Consider the following 22,620-nt stretch of genomic DNA (forward strand, 5'->3'; position numbering starts at 1 on the left):
TATATATATATATATATACTCATTATATATTGTTAGAAAGACGGTCAGTGTTTGTAACAATAATACTAACAACTAGTCTAACCTGTTACGCCACTACGGGTATGTATGTGTTGCCACTTGCCAAACTATATCACTTTGACTAATCGTTTACTTTACCAGGTGCACCAATACACGCTGTCACCGCCATGCACCTTTATCATTTACAATGTGCCCACTGACCGAGAACAAACTTTAATAATAAATATAGAACAAAACAGAAGAAAAAATACAAAGAGACAGACAGACAGAAAAAACCCAGCTCTTTATATAAATGGTTCACTGGAGTTTCGAGTGGCCATGCCATCACGCAAACAGCTTTCTGACTGTGTCAACAGCTGAGCGCGACTCCCGTTTCACGGGTCAAAGGTCATAGGCGTCCCAAGCCGAACCAGACACGGAGTGAGAACATTTGTTTGGTGTCGTTGATAAGCAGCTTATAGTTTACGTTTCCCCACATTGCTAAAAAATCACGGCGAACATGATGACGACCACACTGGACGATGAAGAGGACTTGGATCCGAGAATACAGGTCAGTTTCGCCGTGTTATAATATATACTAAAACGTTATTATTGGACGTGTATATTTCATAATAGGCGCAATAGACCATCGTCAGTGAAATACGTAGGTAAATGGAACACCCGTTCAAAATATGTACGCCCCCTTTTTTGAACCGCGTAGTTTTTAATCTTCTTTTTACGGACTAGACAGTCTCACGCCTGCCTATAATATATTTAGTGCAAGTGACACCAGTGTGTTATGTTATACAACAATCAGCTGTTCGTCAGCTAATGGGAGTTGTATTGTGGGTTTTTTGCCAGTATTATGACCATACATGTAAGTTTTATTCAAACTGAAATGCAGGTGTTTTAAATTATTGCGAGAAACAATAATAAAAAAAAATCTACAGTGAAAGCTGTTTTTTGTTTCATAGAGTGTGTTATAGGTTTTGATTTGATATTACCATGGGAGGATGTAAAGTTTTAAGGAACTCCGAAGGGAGTTTTTATCTTGAAAATGAGCAACTGTAAAGTACACTAACATTCATTGTATTTGACAGTCGTGTCAGGGGCGATTCCAGGTTTTTGTAAAGGGAGCCAACAAATAATGAAAAGGGCAAATTTTAGTTTTCCGAAGGCGCATGAGCCGAGCATCTAAAGGGACAGATATGTAGGGGGTTTGGGAAAAATATCTGCCCCCCCCCCCCCCCCCCCCCCCTTCTCCTTCATCAAATTAAATATAAATGAATTATTTACATTTTCGGGAAACTTCAAACGGCAAGGGGACGGGGACGTAGGCCAGTGTTAAAGTGTTCTGTTAATGCGCGGTCGGTCTGGGATCGATCTATTTCTCGTTCCAGCCAGTACACCACGACTGGTATACCAAAGGTCGTGGTATGTGCTATCCTGTCTATGGGACGGTGTATATAAATGATCATTTGATGCTAATCGAAAAGAGTAGCCCATGAAGTGGTGACAGCGGGTTTCCTCATTCAATATCTGTGTGGTCTTTAACCATATGCCCGACGCCATATAACCGTAAATAAAATGTGTTGAGTGCGTCGTTAAATAAAACATTTCCAATAGCCGATGACTAATAAATCAATGTGCTCTAGTGGTGTCGTTAAACAAAACACTTTCTTTCAAACGGCAAGGAGAGGGAGCGCAACCCAGAACCCACCCACTGGATCCACACCTGATTACTCTAAATACAGAGCCATGTTCAGGAGTGCAACCAATCGTCGTCGCTCGTTAGACTGGTTTTTGTGCCCAACGAGAGATGAATGAGATATGATAAAAACACTATAAAAAGTCTAATAATCGCTCGGCCTCCCGACCCCAGTACAATGGGGGGGAACGAACAGCCGTTACAGGTGTACAGAATGAGGATAATTTGTGGACAGCGACACGTGATTCTAGTGTTATCGGAATGCGGATGTCTATCAGATTTATAAACGACTTTATTATGACAACATGATTGCACAGAAGAAGACTACCAGGAAGACACTGAGTGACAACACTCAGGGAAGTAATATCGAAAAGTGTATCTGGGAGGATCCTGGTGTGGGGAGGGGGAGGATTGACACTGTGGTGTGGCATTTTGCTTGAAGTCAGGGGTAAGGGTGTGTGAAATAATTCTGAAATTTGTTAATGTGGCCTTAAATGTTTTTGCATAAAAGAAACTTTTTGTCATTAAAAATGCTCACGTTCCTAGATCTTCGTCTCATAGTCATACGCCAATAGGGAGGTACGGGACAGAGGTATGCCTCTTTCTAAAACAAAACACACTATGTAGTATAACTCACAAATCCCACCCACCCACCCACCCACCCCACCCCCCAAAAAAACCCCACACACACAACCCCCCCCAAAAAAAAAAAACCACACACAAAAAACACACACAAAACCCAAAACAACAACAACAAAAATAATTTAAAAAAATAAAATAAAAACAAATAAAAACAAACCCTATCCATATTTAATTATGACTTTGAAAATTGCTCTGGGCCCTGTTCCACGAAGCGATCTTAGCGCAAAGATCACATTTAGTGCATAAGGTAGTTATGCACTTTAAAAGGTAATATTAGGGCAAAGATCGCTTCTCGTGGAACGGGGCACAGGTCCCTAGATCAACGCCCCGTCCCCACCCCCACCCCCACCCCCCTTTGTCCGCTTATGGAAAAGTGCACACGTACTCTTTCTGAAAACTAAATAGCTTAAACTACTATAATCTCTCCCATCCAGAGCACAGGACTAGCCATATTTGATGGTAGTCTTCGCTAGAAGTCAACAAAACGTTCTAGGCTATCAGTCGTTTGTTTTCGAGTGCACACACGTCCGACTTGGCTAATTATCTTCAAATCCATTCTGTCCACGCGGGTTTCGTCCGTCAAACAACTGAATATTCCAAAGTAAATAACAAGATATTCCAGAAGCTATAGCTTTCAAAAGTTTTTTTTATCGTATTAAGTCATTGGACTGACTGTTTGCATAGCAGATGTTTAACCTAGTATGTTTGTGTGTGTGTGGGGAGGGGTGTGTGTGTATTCCACAATATTGTTGTACCAGCAATTAGTGTCACTGTTGTTGTGATACGTGATCTAGAGTTAAGAGAAGACACCCACTCCAGCCACATGGCTGTTTGTTTTGTTAACGACACCACTAGAGCACATTGATTTATTAATCATCGGCTATTGGTTTTCAAACATTTGGTACTTCTGACACGTAGTCATCGGAGGAAACCTGCTACATTTTCACTAATGCATCAACGGATCTTTTAGTTGGACTTTCCCACAGACAAGAAATCACATACCACGGCCTTTGTCCAGTCAGTTGTGGTGCACTGGTTGGAACGAGAAAAAAAATCAGTTGAATGGATCCGAGGTGGTTCGATCCTGCGACGCAAGCACCTCAAGCGAGCACTCAACCGACTGAGCTAAATAACGCACTATTATCATGATAATCCAGCAGAAGCAAAAGCGCACCAGCATTATCATCTCAAGCGAGCATCATCACCACCATCATCATCAGTATGAGTCATCACCGCCACCATCCCGCAATCATCATCACCACCATTACCCCCACACTCATATTCATCATCAGTATCAGCATCGTCATCACCGCCACCACTACCACAATCATCATCACCACCATTACCCCCACACTCATCATCATCATCATCAACGTCATCATCAATACCACCACTTATATAATCATCAACATCATCATCATCATCAGTATCAGCATCATGATCACCGCCACCACTACCACAATCATCATCACCACCATTACCCCCACACTCATCATCATCAACATCATCATCATCATCATCATCAATACCACCACTTATATAATCATCAACATCATCATCATCAGTATCAGCATCATCATCACCGCCACCACTACCACAATCATCATCACCACCATTACCCCCACACTCATCATCATCATCATCATCATCATCATCATCATCAACATCATCATCAATACCACCACTTATATAATCATCAACATCATCAGTATCAGCATCATCATCACCGCCACCACTACCACAATCATCATCACCACCATTACCCCCACACTCATCATCATCATCATCAGTATCAGCATCGTCATCACCGCCACCACTACCACAATCATCATCACCACCATTACCCCCACACTCATCATCAACATCATCATCATCAACATCATCATCAACATCATCAGCATCCTCATCAGCGTCATAATCATCATCATCATCATCATCTACAACATCTACGTCCTTTTGGTGCTAAGCTTGTACGTCAAATTTAACGTCCATACAATGCAGCCTATACTTAAACATTTTCCAGCTTATTTGTTTTTCTTTCTTTCTTTCTGTGTTTTTTCTTCTTATAAATATTACGTTTTGATTTTATACATTGCTCGAGTGGCCTATCGAGTTAAATGCCTGGCATGCTTAAATCTTCCCTGGATCTAAATACCGAAATAAGTTAGATTATTAGTTTAAGTGGAGTTTAGGTGGAGCTCAATGCGTGGGTTAATTAGTGTAATTTCCTCCTTTTTTACCTATTGCACCGAGTCATAAAATGATCTCGTCGGTTCGCCGGTGAACAAGGAAAGGATTGACTAAAACAGGCCACGATCCTTCCGCTGGTTGTGATTTGGTGTCACTCAGTAGCATCAACAAAGCTCCATCTTAGTCACTTTGTATTTCTCTCCTATCAACAATCAGAGCCACGTGTGGCTTCACGTTTAGCTTGGGTGTTCTACTTTAAGGTCCGTTACCACAGTAAGATTTGTAGTAACGATTTGCAAGATTATTAAAACATTCTCAGGAATTGCAGTACTCGAGGTAGCGTTTTCGTTGTTATTCAGAAGGTAACCTCCAAGAAATAACCGTGGACACAGAAATTGCTTTTTAAGGGTGCTTGAATAGTTTAACAACTGAAAATATTTTAACTCATTCAGTAAAAATACTTGCAACTTGTAAAACATGTTGTAGATTGGTGTGTTTGTATGGGGGGAGGAGAGGGGATGACTTAGACATTAATTAAAAATTATAACTGAGGGAAGTTAGTTTGTTTCAAAATAATTCATATTATTGATGATATTGCGTCATAATGTTACACTGTTGGATATGCTATGCTGTTGAATGGAGCTCCTTGTAAAATGAGTATATATATAATATGTACAATGGTCAAGGCCACTGCAGTACAACGAAACATTTTCTTCGTCTTCTTCTTCTTACTTTCTTCCAATTTATTTTCGGGCTTATGTCCAATTAAAGGGACATTTCTGAGTTTGTTGCATTGTAAGATGTTTCCGACTAAAAAAATTGTTCTACGAGTAAACTTACATATTAAATATATTTTCTTGTTTAGAATATCAGTGTCTGTATATTCAATATGTTTCTGGTCGTCTTAATATTTGTAAGAAGCCTAAACTGGATTTTGTCTTCTTCAAATAATTTCATACGTACGAAACAAAATATTTTAGGAAATAAACTGAAATTTAACCTATTACAAATATTAGAACGATCAGAAACACGTTTAATATACAGTCACTAATGTTTTATGCAGAAAAATATATTTAATATGTAATTACAATCGTTAAAAAGTCTGTTAGTCGATATCATCTTAAAAATTGCAACAAACTCAGGAGTGTCCCTTTAAGGTCCAAGCACTCCTCTTCATAAACAAAAGGTTCAAAGGTACGTAAGTCCCTACTGCTCATCAAAGGAGTTAAGCAGGCTGAGGAATTGTGGGTAACGTTAACTTGAATCATTAGTCTTAGTCTTAGTTATGCACAGTTATGAGTGGTACAGCTGTTTTCGAAGTAAAGCACACGATATACACGGTCACTTCAAGTCGCAACATTTTAACGCACCTTTAACCATATTTATTGATCAATAAAATAAACATGAACTTACTAGTTTATTGGCTGTACAGCTTTGTAAAACACCATGAAGTGACATTAAATTGGGAAAGTATTGCTTTGTCATGCAATGTCGTCTTTACATACACGGTGGAAATACTCTGGAAATGTAGCTGTAGTTGTTTTCGTCACCTTGAGTGAAAAACGTGATGGCATGTCCAGTGTTATTTAGTGGTACAATGAACCGTATAGTTTACACTGAAGACTATAAAAAAGTGTAATAGTAGTACATCTTTTGCATGAGCTACTATTCGGCAAACTAAATCAAATTATTCGCCAGGGCCGCAGCTAGGATTTTTTGTTTTTTTGGTGGGGGGGGGGGGGGGCAACTGAGTAGTTAATAGTCTAAAACTCCTTAAACGGTTAAGAAGAGAATTTTCTTTAAGTTTCTATAATGCTTTCCGGATTTTTTTTCGGGGGTGGGGGGGGTGAGGGGGGGTAGTCCAACCTGAAACCAACCGCCTGTACACCCCCTTGCAAACTGCGTTATCCTTAATATTTGTTTTAGCTCCTAATCTACAGGATATGAAAAAATCCAAATTAGCACCAAAATGCCTCCGCCCATGAACCTCCCAGCGCTCAATCCTTAACCTCCCAGCGCTCTACTGCAATCCTACAGGCTCTCCTAAATTCAATCCCAGCACCAAAATGCCTCCGCCCGCGCTCTCTTGCCCCTCCGGGCTGCGCTGCTCTCGTGCACGTCCCAGCGCTCTCCTGCACCTCCCAGCGCTCTCCTGCACGTTCCAGCGCTCTCTTGCACCTCCCAGCGCAGGCGGTCCCCTCTCCCATCCACTCCAAAACCTTTTCCTGTCCTTGACGGAGGAGCCGGCCTAGACCGACAACTGCGCCCATGACAGGCGTGCGCTACATCAGCCTGCTGTGAATGAGCACGTTAAACCCTATGACCTGACCTGACCTGACCTGCCATCTTTTGTTAATAATGTTCCACACCGGCACGTGTGACACATAATAGCTGATGTATTTTTCGTGCTGGGGTGTCATTAAGCATTCATTCTTTTCACGCCGGCCTTGGTGGTGTCGTGGTGAAGCCATCTGACATAAGGCTGATAGGTACTGGGTTCGCAGCCCAGTACCGGCTCCCAACCAGAGCGGGTTTTAATGACCACTTACCAGCCCTCGTCTCTCTTTCTCTCTCTCTTACACTCCTCTCTCTCTCTCTCTCACTAACCACTAACAACTAACCCTCTGTCTTGGACAGACAGCCCAGATAGCAGGGCAGCGTGCTAAAATAAGTTGAAATGAATAATGATGTTCCGCCGGCCTCGGCGATATAGTGGTTAAGCCATCGTACTTAATAAGGCTGGTAGGTACAGGGTTCGCCTCCCGGTACCGGGGTCTCACCCAGATGAAGTTTAACGACTCAATGGGTAGGTGTAAGACCACTACACCGAGTTCTCTCTCACTAACCACTAACCAACTAACTACTAACCCACTGCCCAGGGTAGACAGTCCAGATGGCTACGGTATGTGCCCAGGACAGCGTACTTGAACCTTAAGCGTACTTGAACCTTAATTTGGATATAACACGAATTATAAATGAAATAAGAATGCTGCAGAAATGTTGTGTGGATGTAGGTGTTGAGTGGTATAGAGTGGTATTTGTGGTATGGTGTAGATGTGGTGTAGATGTGGTGTAGGTACGGTGTAGATGTGGTGTAGGTATGGTGTAGCTGTGGTGTAGGTGTGGTGTAGGTGCGAGTGTCGAATATACCTAAACTGTTGAATTTAGATGGTTGATTTTAGGTTGGACTACACCAAATAGAATCATATAGGTGACAATGTTAACGTCGTATCTAAAATGAATGCAATATATCAACTAAACAATTGCCCACTAAAATACATGCAATATATCACTTAAACTATGACCCACTAAAATACATGCAATATATCAACTAAACTATGACCCACTAAAATACATGCAATATATCAACTAAACTGTGACCCACTAAAATACATGCAATATATCAACTAAAATATGACCCACTAAATTGCATGCAATATATCAACTAAACTATGACCCACTAAATTACATGCAATATATCAACTAAACTACAACCCATAAGCATGAATACTACAAGTATTAACTGAAGAAAGTCGAACTTTTCATGGCTCATTTTCAAAATAACAGAATGTTTTTACAACACCCTTTGTTTCGCACTAAGTTGTTGTACTAGTACTTAGTTTTGCAGATACGCTATACATGTTTTAAGCTGTTGGTACTTTACACAGCAGTACTGGATGAAATAAAATTGCATACATTTATTGCAATATATACATATACATATACATGTGTACTAGTGTGTGTGTGTATATATATATATATATATATATATATATATATATATATTGTGTGTGTGTGTGTGTGTGTGTGTGTGTGTGTGTGTGTGTGTGTGTGTGTGTGTGTGCAATAAATGTATATTTTATTTCATCCAGTACTACTGTGGCCTTTTGCATCCAGTACTACTGTGGCCTTACCATTATTATATATATATATATATATATATATATATATATATATATATATATATATATATATATTTATGTATGTATATACTGTATATATGTAATATATGTATGTATATATGTATATATCTGTCTGTCTGTCTGTATGTATATGTGTGTATGTATGTTGTGTGTGTGTGTGTGTGTGTGTGTGTGTGGATGTATGTATGTATATGTATGTATATATATATATAGTGTGTGTGTGTGTGTGTGTGTGTGTGTGTGTGTGTGTGTGTGTGTGTGTGTGTGTGCAATAAATGTATATTTTATTTCATCCAGTACTATTGTGGCCTTTTGCATCCAGTACTACTGTGGCCTTACCATATATATATATATATATATATATATATATATATATATATATATATATATATATATATATATATATATATATATATTTATGTATGTATATATGTATGTATATATGTATGTATATATCTGTCTACTGTATGTACATGTGTGTACATACATGTGTGTGTGTGTGGACATACATGTATGTATACATGTCATACACACACACACATATACACACACATATACAAATGATAATATTTTTATGATGATTATTATTGTTACACCAAGCGCAGTTACATTTATCTCAAAAGTAAGTGCACCTCGAACTTTGATACAACCGGATGCTATTTCATAAGAGTCCACTCACGCGTTCCTGGGCACAAACCAAAGCTATCTTAATTGTTACTGGTTAGCGAGAAAGATGGTTGGTGAATATATTGGCTTTGCTACTAAAATTATCTCCAGATGGGAGCCGGTACTGGGACGCGAACCCAATACCTACTGCCCTAGTCACTCTCAGAGACGGGATGTAGAATTCGTGGTAAAGCGCTCGCTAGATGCGCGATCTATTTAGGATCGATCCCCGTCGGTGGGCCCATTTTGACTAATATTTCTCTTTCTAGCCAGTGTTCCATAACTGGTGTAACAAAAGTCGTGGTATGTACTATGTGAGATGGTGCACATAAAAGATCCCTTGCTGCTAATCGGAAAGAGTAGCCCATGGTGTGGCGGAAGCGGGTTTTCTGTCTCATCATCTGTGTAGTCCTTATAACCATCGTATCAACACACACATACAATATACCAGTAAAAAAGTTACCAGTAATCTACCTTCAACAAAATACGGGGTTACATACCATGAGAGTTGCTAGTAAAAACATTCGTAAAATTGATTTGATAACTGCTTTTATTAGCTACCCTCATTTATTATGAAAATCACAGTTCCAGTTGTTGGGGTATCCTGCAATGATTTCAACCTCTTGTGTATACTGCATAATAACAGTTTAACAAATAAAAATGTATTTATTTATCAACGATGGATAATAACTTATCTGCAGAAATAATCAACGTCACATATTACTACCAATCAGAGCCGCAGCTGTTTTTACTCCGTAAATATTTGATGGTGCACCTCAAACACGGAACGTTCTTCTTTGGTATAATGCCACCTTAAGAGCATTGATCATGATAATGTTTTTGAGGTTCATGCACCGATTACCTGCACTGCTCCCCGTAAGATTGTGTTGCTGAGTGTCAGTGGACGTGTTCCAGTCTTTGAAGTGTTTGATTCACTGCCGTTTTGATCGTTAGCGGGCCTGCTCACTGCGGATTCTTATCTTATTGAATAAATGCAACTAAAACATGTCTTATTCCCACTAACTAATCACGAGTTGAATCGCATGTGAAAGTTCGCTAGTACAAGTCGCACCATTTAAACGAACGTTAATTAGTACTAAAGGTTTTTTCAGCTTTTCAGAAGTTCTTCTTCGTCTTCGTACAAATTTGTAAAAAATTGTCTCATACATATATTCCGATCTGAGTGATGAACTGGGCAGTTGTTTGCAGGTCCTCCCAGGATCCCCAGAGCTTCTATTGTAGGTCTGTTCCATGCGGCCAGAAGTGGCTTCTCTCCGAGTTGTGTAGTTGTTGTAATTTATGTTCTGGTGTTTGCAGGCCTGTACCACATTGACAGTCGCTTGTGTGACATATATTAAGCTTGTGGAGATGGAAGGTTAGGCGGCAGTGGCCTGTGTGAAGCCTGAAGATTGTTCAGAATTTAATATTCGACTTTTGATGCAAAAGGCCAATACAAGTGATGCCATGATATGAATGTTTCACATGGGTCGGCGATACAATTATCAACTATTTGAACATACAGTTAAAAACTAAGAAAAAACAAGGAATCGTTAGATTAAAGGGACACGCCCTAGTTGTTAACCATTACGCCGTTGTTTTTCGCTATTAAACCCATTTTTTCACAAATAAAATTGCACTTTACTTACCGTTTATTATTTAGAATATACATTTCCATTCACCTGAAGTGTTCGTTGGTATACCACGTGACCGTTATCAATTTGGTTCGGGTTTTTTTCTCGTGCATGGTTCGCGCAATCAACATCCGATTTGTTGTCGTTTGCTTGTTGTTCATTTGTGAGATTTTTCTTCACAGTTCGTGAACATTTTCAGTAACAATAAAGTTCAGACAAGTAAGTATCTCAATACAAAACGTTACAAACCCTTAAAACCAATAATTTTGCTAAGTCTTACGATATCTGGAGAGGGGATACAACCAGGACAGAACAGTTGGAACATGTTCAGGAGAAGTGAAAGGAACGCACCCCAAGTCTGTGCGAACTCTGTGAAATTTGTCGTGACGTAGGCATTGTTGTGCTTCGAGCGACATCTACCGGTGACATCAGAATACTAACTTTCAAAATTATTTCAAGCAATTGGGACATGGGGATTCCCATGGTATTTATCGATATAAAACCTGCTTTTTCACTCCATTTGATAAGAAACGTGATCTAAGTGTGTTACAGGTTTGTAGATTAACCAAATTATAATTTATTTTCGCTGGATGGAACTAGGGCGTGCGGCTTTAAAAAAAAGGAAAAAAGAAATAAAAGAATACCCCATCACCGCCATCAGCGCAAACCTTTAGGTCAAGCCTTAAGATTTCATTGTTATCAAATGTTTCACATCCAATAGCCGATGATTAATAAATCAATGTGCTCTAGCGGTATTGAACAAAATAAACTAGCCTTTAATCTTTTTATTATTATCGCGCGATAACGTTTGCAAAAGATCAATTTTCGAGAATTCCTATGCTCTAATTGTTATCTATTTTAGTGCGACACTATTCGTAAAAGGTATTAGTGTAAAAACAAGTATTTAAATGATAATGTCTGACCTTTAAAAATATTTCAGATTTTACACCTTTAATTTAATTTCATTTTACCTATGTTACTGTAGGCAATTACAAAAACAAAACCATATGAATGTTAGTTGACAAAATGAGAAAATCAAAATCACAGGAATGTTAGTGGACACTGAGAGAGAAACAAAACCACAGGAATGTTAGTGGACACTGAGAGAGAGAAACAAAATCACAGGAATGTTAGTGGATTTAATTCTGTGAAATTCGTGTTATATCTAGATTGCTTCGTCATGCCCCCACAGTGGAGTCCTGACACCAGCTTCACAAAGACGACAAACTTCTCGATTAATCTATTTTACTTGTTGTGGTGATGATACCGATATCTGTACCTGCTGTCCCTAGCTCTAAATTCGATATCGTCACTTGTGACGTCAGCCTGGTAGACGCTGATCGTTGTTTACTGTTTGAACTCGACCTTTTAAAGGGACGGGATGTAGCTCAGTGGTACAGCGCTCGCCTGATGCGCGATCAATCTAGGATTTATTTCCGTTGGTGAGCACATTGGGCTATTTCTCGTTCCAACCCGTGCTCCACAACTGGTGTAACAAAGGCTGTGGTATGTGTCATCCTGTCTGTGGGATGGTCAGTGGCGTAGGCAGGATTTTGTATTGGGGGGGGGGGGGGGGGGGGGGGGGGGGGCACCTGTGTAGTGGGATATAACACAGGAACCTTTTTAATGTTCTTAATAAGCCACTGGGGATGGTGCATATAAAAACAAATCCCTTGCTGCTTATCGAAAAGAATAGCCCATCAAGTGGCGACAGCGGACTTCCTCTCTCAATATCTCAGTAGTCCTTAACCATATGTGCGACGCCATATAACCGTAAATAAAATGTGTTGAGTGCGTCGTTAAATAAAAAATTTCCTTCCTTCGACCTTTTAAAGTCTAATCGTGTCACAGGACGTACACGTTTAGCCTATTAAAAATAGGTAGGTTAGCAGTAAAAAATAAAATAAAAGAAAGTCAGGGCAGAGAAATGTAGGGGCATCTACAGCTAGAAAAAAAGAGAGAAGAAAACGTTTATAGGGGAGGTGTCCTCGCTAGGTACAGACATAAATCATTATAATCGTAACTAGAGCTATCATGTTTTGGATGAGCATGAGTTAAATTCAGTTGTATGTAATATCAATCAATATTCTCGTATAATTATACAGTAAATTATTTATAACTCTTTAAATACTTTTTGCTTGCGATAGAACTTAAGAGCTTAAATATGATCTATTTGCTTAAATATGATCTATTTGCTTAATTATGATTTATCTGCTTAAATTTACTCTGCTTAAATATGATCTATTTGCTTAAATCTAATCTGCTTAAATCTAATCTATTTGCTTAAATATGATCTTACTGCTTAAATTTTATCTTTTTGCGTAAAACTAATATTTTCTTCTGAAAATGAATATTTTTGCATAAATCTGATATGTTTGCTTAAATCTTATTAGCATAGGTTTTTGGCTTGGATTTTCAAATACCAGTTTATTAAATGAAGTAAAATCACCAACTTCACAAATAATTATCTGGGAAATACTGTCTTGTACAGTGTTGACGTGCAGGTTGTTGATGTCATGTGTCATGTCATAGGGTTTTACGTGCACATTCAGAACAAGCTGTTGTAGCGCACGCCTGTCGTGGGCACAAGAGCCGGCCTTGGCCGGCTCCTCAGTCCATGACAAGAAGGTTGTTGATATTGTATGTGTATTTATATATTACCTGGGCCTCGTTTTATAAAGCGATCTTAGCGTTAAGATCACCTTAAAGTCACAGACCCTAGTTTTCAAATACTACGACGTATTTTTCACTATTAAAGCCGTTTTTGATAATTTAAATTAGAAGTACTTACATTTTATTATTTAGAATATTAAATAGATGTAGATATTAATTAGATGTATTAGTACGTTACCTGGGTCATCTTTCATATTACCAGGTTTATTTGTATATTGCGCCGGCCTCGGTGGCGTCGTGGTTAAGCCATCTGACATAAGGCTAGGTAGGTACTAGGTTCGCAATCCGGTACCTGACTCCCACCCAGAGCGAGTTTTAACTACTCAATGGGTAGGTGTAAGGCCACTACACCCTCTTCTCTCGCTCACTAACCACTAAAAATTAACAACTAACCCATTGTGCTGGACAGACAGCCAAGATAGATGAGGTGTGTGCCCAGGACAGCGTGCTTGAACCTTAAGTGGCTATAATCAGGGAAATAAGTTGAAATGAAATGCAGGTTTGTAGATTAACTAAACTTGGTGTCCATGTTTACGGGCGGAAACTAGGGTCTGCACCTTTAAGTCTTAAGGTGATTTTAGCGCTACGATCGCTTCGTAAAATGAGGGCCTGGAGCCTAATTCACTGAACACTCGCAACTTTGCGATCTCGCAATGCAATGCTAAAAGACTTACAAAGAGGATGCTTTGTTGTCTAGCAGAGCGTAAGAGACCTTTGTGAATTAGGCCACTGGTGTATTAGTACGTTACCTGGGTTATCTTTCATATTACCAGGTTTATTTGTATATATTACATGTACATGCACCATTTTCTCTGTTTATTTTTATTGTCATGGTTATTTGTTTCATTCTGGGTTTATTTACATATCACGGAGTTTATTTGGATTTTTTTTTGATTGTATTTATTACTATAATATTATTATTTCCTACAGAATCCATTAATTTGCGTATAAATGTACAACATTATATCAGACGTTGCTCCCGGGCTTGTTACAATGATTACCACACAATGGCTTGTGTGATAAATCTGGGCTTGCTGTAGTGCGCTAAGGTATACTAGTTAACGTAAATAACGGCATTATTCCTGTACAGCCTTTATTTCTACTTTCCAGTCTATGATAGAGGGGGATTTCTTATAGTTATTTTTTATCTGGAAAAAAGTTTGTTTTGTTTCAACCACTAGAGCACGTTGATTTAGTAATCATCAGCTATTGGAAGAAAGGAAGGAAATGTTTTATTTAACGACGCACTCAACACATTTTATTTACGGTTATATAGCGTCAGACATATGGTTAAGGACCACACAGATATTGAGAGAGGAAACCCGCCGTGGCCACTTCATGGGCTACTCTTTTTCGATTAGCAGCAAGGGATCTTTTATATGCACCATCCCACAGATAGGATAGTACATAGCACGGACTTTGTTACACCAGTTGTGGAGCACTGGCTGGAACGAGAAAGCTCAGTGGGTCCACCGACGGGGATCGATCATAGACCGATCGCGCATCAAGCGAACGTTTTACCACTGAGCTACGTCCACCCCACCCCACCCCCACCCCATCGGTTATTGGATGTCAAACATTTGGTAATTTTGACATATAGTATTAGAAAGGAAATCCGCTACATTTTCCCATTAGCAGCAAGAGATCTTTTATATGTACCATCCCACAGACATGATAGCACATACCACGGCCTTTGATATACCAGTCGTGGCGCACTGGCTGTAACGAGAAATAGCCCAATGGGCCCACCGACGGGTTTTTATTTGGAAATAAATAATTCATTGCATTGTCAAACCTGTGCATAAATTATGCAATACACCTACACAACATGTTCTTTATCAACAGGTGTCCTTTTGTCGCAGGTGAAAGACAGTTGAATGTAAAAATTCAAGGACGGATCCAGAAAATATTTTCGTGGGGTGGGACTAAGGGGGAAAAGGCCAAACTCATGAAAAGGGCAACTCAATAAAAAGAAATTCCGGTGAAAAAGGACACTTCAGTATATTTAAAGGGGGATGGGGTCCCCTGGTCCCCCTTGAATCTGCTTCTGTATTAATTATATATATAAATATGTTGGGTACTCGAGGTTACCGAGGTCGAGATACCGAAGTTTGACTGTGTGTGTGTGTATATATATAATATATATATATTATAATGCTTCCTTTGTACTGAGGTTGCTGCTATATGCAAGGTACATTTTAATAGAGACTCGACTGTATATTGAAACCACGGAACAACAGTTGCACAACTGATAGTATCCAGTATATAAATGTCAAAGCTACGTGCCGCCCTTTCGTTCACCCCCGTTATTTCGTATTCCGAATACATCTATTAGCTTCCTTAGTCAGAAGTCGGTTGTCTTACTACAGTAACTGCACTCGTGTAAGCAAAACTTTTGTTAGTCATGTGATGTTTTTACTTTAAGGTCACTGATGTGGGTCGAACAAAGAGCGTGGTTGTTAAATATCACGGTGTGGGTCGGCTGTCGTAGTTGCATTTGTTTATCGGTTTTCATTTAGTCTTCGTACAGTACAGCCACTTAAGGTTCAAAAACGCTGAGATGGTTACACCTGAACTTTCTATACTGTATATCCTAGAAATGTAGTTACTAGGTATTTGTTAGTGGTTAGTGTGTTTGAGAGAGTGAGTGAGAGTGAGAGTGAGAGTGAGAGTGAGAGTGAGAGTGAGAGAGAGAGTGAGAGAGAGAGAGAGAGAGAGAGAGAGAGAGAGAGAGAGAGAGAGAGAGAGAGAGGAGGGGGAGAGAGGGAGGGGGAGAGAGGGAGGGGGAGAGAGACGGGGAGAGAGAGACGTGGGGGGGGGGGGGGGGAGAGACAGACATACAGTTAGTGAGACTGGGACGGATCGAGCCCTATGGGCCCATTAGGCTATTTATTTTTCAAGTTCCACAACTGGTGTAACAAAGGTCGTGGTATGTACTATCCTGTTTATGGGATGGTGCATATAAAAGACACTTAGTTTCTAATCGAAAAGAGTAATCCATCGCATTGCGACAGCGGGTTTCCTCCCTCATTATCCGTGTAGTCGTTAACAATATGTTAGACTCCATAACATAACCATAAATAAAAATGTTAAGTGCGTCCTTAAATAAATACAACCTTTGTTTATTTCGTTCGTTCGTTCTTTCTTTCTTTCTATTTCTTATTAAACAATGTGTGTGTGTGTGGGGGGGGGGGGGGGGGGGTACTGTGTTTTCATTTGCATTACTATAACCAAGATTAAAACTATAAATTGTACTAGATTTCTTCAGTACGCCACACTATTTTCATTCTAATACTAGTACATTATAACGATTAACAAGTCTGCTTAATCACGGAAATCCGGTAGCTACTTGAGTTGAGGGGGCTAAACTCGGATTTAATTAGCTACTGTTATCCGATGAGAAGGGAAGAGTCTCTTATTTCCATGTTCAACGTAATACTATCAACTGAATACCATCATGGTGTAAAATGACACAAGTACGGATATCCCTAAACCGGTGTCATATAACTGTTACGCCAGAAAAGACACTTACTGAAGCAGGATATAGTTTCCAGTTGAGCGCACGCCTGACGTAGGGTCGATCTGCAACATGATTGGATACATACATTTGTTCCCCATTCCAACACCTACTACTCGATTGGTATATATCAAAGGCCGTGGTATATGACGTGTAGCGTGTGTACAGAATAATCAGCGGGTTTTTTTTCTCTCATTTTATATTATTGATTTCTGTCTTGGAAAGGCGACAAGGAAGAAAATAAATAAATAGCACCAGGCAGTTACTAGGGAAATCAAAGATGCTTCCTATTATATCTTACTTACCTTGGTATTTGTATTTTATTATACGTTTCCCTACAGCTCTTTACACTGTGGTTTTAAATAATTATAATAAATGTTATATCTCCATATACTTACTTTTTGTTCTGACATCATATAACCAATGTGTATTTTTTGTGCTGGGGTGTCGTTAAACATTCGTTCATTCATTTATTATATCTTAAACTAGCAGCTTAAAAACGACAATAATTCTGGCTAACTTACAGGAACATGCCCTACTTTTTAAACACTAAGGTATATGTTTGACTATTATACCGTTTTTGACAACTGTAATCGTACTTTACTTAGATTTTATGGTTTAGATTATCAATTTCCGTACATTCGAAGTGTTTTTGGTCATCCTGGAGTTTTTAATATCACAAAATGCATTTCTCATATTTTTAAAAAACGCACGTGCGTCTGAAAAATAACACTTATGGAGTCTAGTTTTAGTCTATTTTTAAAGGTATTTCACCATTTCAAAGTCACAAACTCATGTTTCTCTCAATTGTAACTTTATCCAAATGTGTTACAGGTTTGTAGATTAAATAAACTTAGTGTTAATTTTCACGGGTTGAAACTAGGGTCTGTCCCTTTAATTAAACTTAGTGTTAATTTTCACGGGTCTGTCCCTTTATGGTGTATATGTTGATTGAAACGTTGCGTCTAGCAATTTAGCTACCTGATACTATTGTCTGTGGTATTTGATTTGGTGGTATACACACCATAGCCATATCAGTATATATTATCATAAAATCTGTCAACAGCTTACAAAAGATAATTTGTTTATCACACAGATATCAATGGATGCCGTTTGGTAACAGGTAGATTTGTCGCCTATAAAATAAACCGTTTTCATAGCACATGTTTCACTATTCGGGAGGCATAATACGACGAATGTTTACAATTACGTTTACCTGTTTCAGTGTTCTGGTAATTTTGGGACTAAAAGTTTACATATTTCATTATTTGAGGATTAGAAAATATTTTATATGATTCAAAAATAATTTCAATAAATCAAATACCTTTACATGTTTCTTTATTTCAGGAAGTAAAGATGTATATACACATTTGCAGAAATAAAATACGTTAACATGACATTTTATATTTTAAAGAATTAAATGTTTACTTGATTTACTGTTGAGAAAATAAATAGGTTGACGTGTTTCATTGTTTCCAGAAATATGTCTTTTTAATACAATTTATTTATCTTTTATTACAGGTGGAATTGGATCATTTAAATCAATACAGTGGTGAAATAAACCGGCTAGAAAATGAAATTGATGTGAGTATTGAAATTGAATGTACACTAATACATACCCTTAAACAGGAGTGAAGGCAGTAAAGAGAGAGAGAGAGAGAGAGAGAGAGAGAGAGAGAGAGAGAGAGAGAGAGAGAGAGAGAGAGAGAGAGAGAGAGAGAGAGAGAGAGAGAGAGAGAGAGAGAGAGAGAGAGAGAGAGAGAGAGAGAATGAGACACACACAAAGAGAGACACAGAGACATGAAAAAAGAGAGAGGTTATATATCTGTCTGTCTGACTCTTTCTCTGTATATCTATCCGCATACCTACCTACCTACCTACCTACCTACCTACCTATCTACCTACCTACCTACTACATACATACATACCTATCTATCTACCTACCTACCTACATATATATATATAATATATATGTATTTGACTGTTTATTTATCTTTCTATCCATCCATCCCTCCATCCATCCATCCATCAATTGTCCCCGTCGCTGGGCCCATTTGACTATTTCTCGCTCCAGCCAGTGCACCACGACTTGTATATCAAAGGCCGTGGTATGTACTACCCTGTCTGTGGGATGGTGCATATAAATGTTCCCTTGTTGCTAATCGAAAAGAGTAGCTCGTGAGGTGGCGACAGCGAGTTTCCTCTCTCAATATCTGTGTGGTCCTTAACCATATGTACGACGCCATATAACCGTAAATAAAAAGTGTTGAAAATGTGCGCCGTTGAATAAAACATCTCTTTCTTTCCATCTGTATGTATGTCTGTTTATCTGCTTCTCTGTCTGTCTGTCTATCCGTCTGTTTCATTATTTCTGCCTGTCTATCTGACTCTCTTTTATTCACTCAATGTGCTCCAGTGGTGTCGTAAAACCGAACTAATTTTTTTTCACTCATACACAAACACAGGTGCGCGAGTACACACGCACGCATGCACACACGCACACGCACACGCACGCAGAAGACATACGTGCAGAGACATTCAGAACGACGGGTGATTGGTATATTTCCTGAGTGTCTGTGTGTATACTACACGTGTGTTCTGATTTGAATGTTACAGGAAGCTCAGGCACAGTACAGGGCGATGTTCACCGAGTCGTCCAAGAACATGGAACAGATGGGCAGGAAGATCAAGAAACGGATACAGCGAGCACGGCAATACTACGAGATCAAAGAGGCGGCCGTCGTGGTACGTTACCGTAATCAAGCAAGGGGGTGAGACGTAACCCAGTGGTAAAGCACTTGATGCGCGGTCGGTTTGGGATCGATCCCCGTCAGTGGGCCCATTGGGCTATTTCTCGCTTCAGCCATTGCACCACGACTGGTACATCAAAGGCCGTGGTATGTGCTATCCTGTATATGGGATGGTGCATAAAAAAGATCCCTTGATGCTAATCGAAAAGATTAGCCCATGAAGTGGTGACAGCGGCTTTTTTCCTTCAATATCTGTGTGGTCCTTAACCATATGTCCGACGCCATATAACCGTAAAATAAAATGTGTTGCGTGCGTCGTTAAATAAACCATTTCTTTTTCTTCTCCTTTTTCTCCTTCTTCTTCTTCTTCTTCTTTTTCTTCTTCTTCTTTTTCTTCTTCTTCTTCTTCATTCAGACAGATACAGGCAGAGACCTTTACTTGGAGTCGGGATTTAGCAGAGTCGGTTGAGCGCTCGCTTGAGATGCTTGCGTCGCAGGATCGAACCACCTCAGTGAATCCGTTCAACTGATTGTTTTTTCCTCTTTGTGGGAAAGTGCATGTAAAAGATCCCTGGCTACGAGTTTGACACCCAATAGCCGATGATTAATATATCAATGTGCTCTAGTGGTGTCGTTAAACAAAACAAACTTTCTTTTTTTAGACCATTACCTGTGTCTGACTTTACTTTTGTTCGCTCAGATATTGGGAAAGTTCGTTTAGAAAAACAAATTTACGAAAAAAACACACAAAAAACACTGTACGTTGTCAGTTGTCAGCTGTACATTGTCCAATCAAATACATTGTCAGTTGTCAGCTGTACATTGTCCAATCAAATACATGTATTTCAGTTGGGATGGCATCATTATTGCCGCCAGTCAGTAGGTGACGAATTTACTTTTATTGAAAATGGAGTCCTTTTTCTTTATTTTATGTATTATAATCCCAAATGATTTGACTGTTAGGTTTTATACTGTTAGAAGGGGTTGGGAGCAGCTCCCATATACATGATGTATATATATAATTGATTAATTTACAAACCTGTAACAAATTTGGATACAACAGAGTGAAACAAGAGTCTGTGATGTTGAAATACCCTTAAAAATATACTAAAACGTGGCTACATAACCGTTATTTCTCAGACGCACGTGTGTTTTTAAAAATATGAAAAATGCATGTTGCGGTACTAGAAACACCAGAATGACCAGAAACACTTCGATTGTATGGAAATGGATAATCTAAACAATAAAATATAAGTAATGTTTGATTTCAGTGATGATAAAGGTCTCTAATAGTGAAAAACATGCCTATAGTGTTTAAAAACTATGGCCTGTCCCTTTAAAGAAACCAGATAGTAAACAGTAACGGTAAAATTATTCATTTGTATGTTAAACACAGTAAGTGCATGGTCCTTATAATCTAAATGTTCATATTATTCCAACCGATTATATAATCGAAACGTTGATCGGTTGGTGCAAACTGATTATAACTTATTCCCATTGTATTGGTTATCAAAATCGTGTAAGCATATATGAGCCGTCACACGCGAAAATGTACAACTTGGCATGACGTCAGAAACCGAGTAAACGCAGCTCAAAGTTGACGTCACATGTAAACGCGGGAGTAAAAATTGACATGCTGTTTGGTTGTTTGTTTTGAAGAATTTAGAAGATGACATCTTCTTTATATGAAGATCAGTTTGAATTAAACATATATCTGTATGTACAATAGTGTTTGGTTACTACATGTGTATTTTGTATTTTGTACCTGAGAACATCGGTCGAGATCGTTAGCGATACCATCAGTACTTTGATACACATTTACAAGCATAGGGAGAAGTCCTATATATCGATATGGTATGATAAATCACACGTTTTTATAACGTACATCATTATACATAACATAAAGTTCAGCAACTTTTCCAGAAGTTAAATACAATATTCATAAGTTAGACCAAACATCAAATTAGGATCGTATCGGGTTGCATGGGTCTACCACTTGGTTAGGCCTACCTGTTCTGTGGACTACAATGAACACCACTATTTCTACTCCTATTTCTATTTATAATCTAAATACTGAAAACTAAATCATTTTCTACAAAATATATATATATATATATATCTGTAACAATACTACATTTTTGGTTATTTCTTTTACCATCGTTTGAAAACAAATTTACTGTCGTCTGCACACACATTGCGGTACGGTAACAGAAACGTTTCATTTATATACCTTTCTTATACGTCATGATGTCATTGCATAATCTGGCCTAGAGATTAACATGCGGAGGTATAGTAGATCAATTCTCGAAAGGTTTTCTCCCTCAACCAATTTTATTATTATTATTATTATTATTATTATTATTATTGCTGTGTGTGTATGTGCGTGCGTGTGTGATAATTATTAAATTATTATAATATCTGTTCACTTTACTCACTTCACATCACATCATTTGTATAGAAGGAATTGGTTTTCTTTCCTTACAAATGTATATTTTAATTTTACATTAGCCTAAAGTAGGCCTACTCTTTGAGGCACATTTTGGAATTCAAAATAGAAGACCAAGACTAAGAACAGTGGAAACGGAAGAAACAGTATCTGTATTAGATGACGAGTGGGACGTAGTCCAGTGGTAAAGCGTCCGCCTGGTGCGCGGTAGGTCTGGGATCGATCCCCGTCGGTGGAGTCATTGGGCTATTTCTCATCCCATCCAATGCACAACGACTGGCATATCAAAGGCCGTGGTATGTGCTATCCTGTCTGTGGGATGGTTCATATAAAACATCCGCTGCTACTAATAGAACATGTAGCGGATTTCCTCTGTAAGACTATAAGTCAATATTATCCGGGGGCATATTAAGAAAAAAAAAGCCACCGGTAAGGGGTGTCGACCGACCCCGACCCCCCATTGGCTACGGGCCTGGT

The 22,620-nt window shown here is 38.9% G+C and overlaps 1 protein-coding gene across 1 annotated transcript in view; it reads left to right on the top strand.

Moving 5' to 3' along the window:
* Window positions 1–351: 351 nt before the first annotated feature.
* LOC121382192 (SH3 domain-binding protein 5-like) overlaps window positions 352–22,620 on the top strand; it is a 43,176-nt gene continuing 20,907 nt past the window's right edge. Inside the window, exons 1-3 of the mRNA XM_041511715.1 lie at window positions 352–568; window positions 18,469–18,531; window positions 19,564–19,692. Coding sequence (XP_041367649.1) covers window positions 518–568; window positions 18,469–18,531; window positions 19,564–19,692 — 243 coding nt within the window. The 5' untranslated portion in view covers window positions 352–517. The remainder of the gene's footprint in view (window positions 569–18,468; window positions 18,532–19,563; window positions 19,693–22,620) is intronic.

The sequence above is a fragment of the Gigantopelta aegis genome, chromosome 9 (genome assembly GCF_016097555.1).
Source record: "Gigantopelta aegis isolate Gae_Host chromosome 9, Gae_host_genome, whole genome shotgun sequence".
NCBI classification, from domain to species: domain Eukaryota; kingdom Metazoa; phylum Mollusca; class Gastropoda; order Neomphalida; family Peltospiridae; genus Gigantopelta; species Gigantopelta aegis.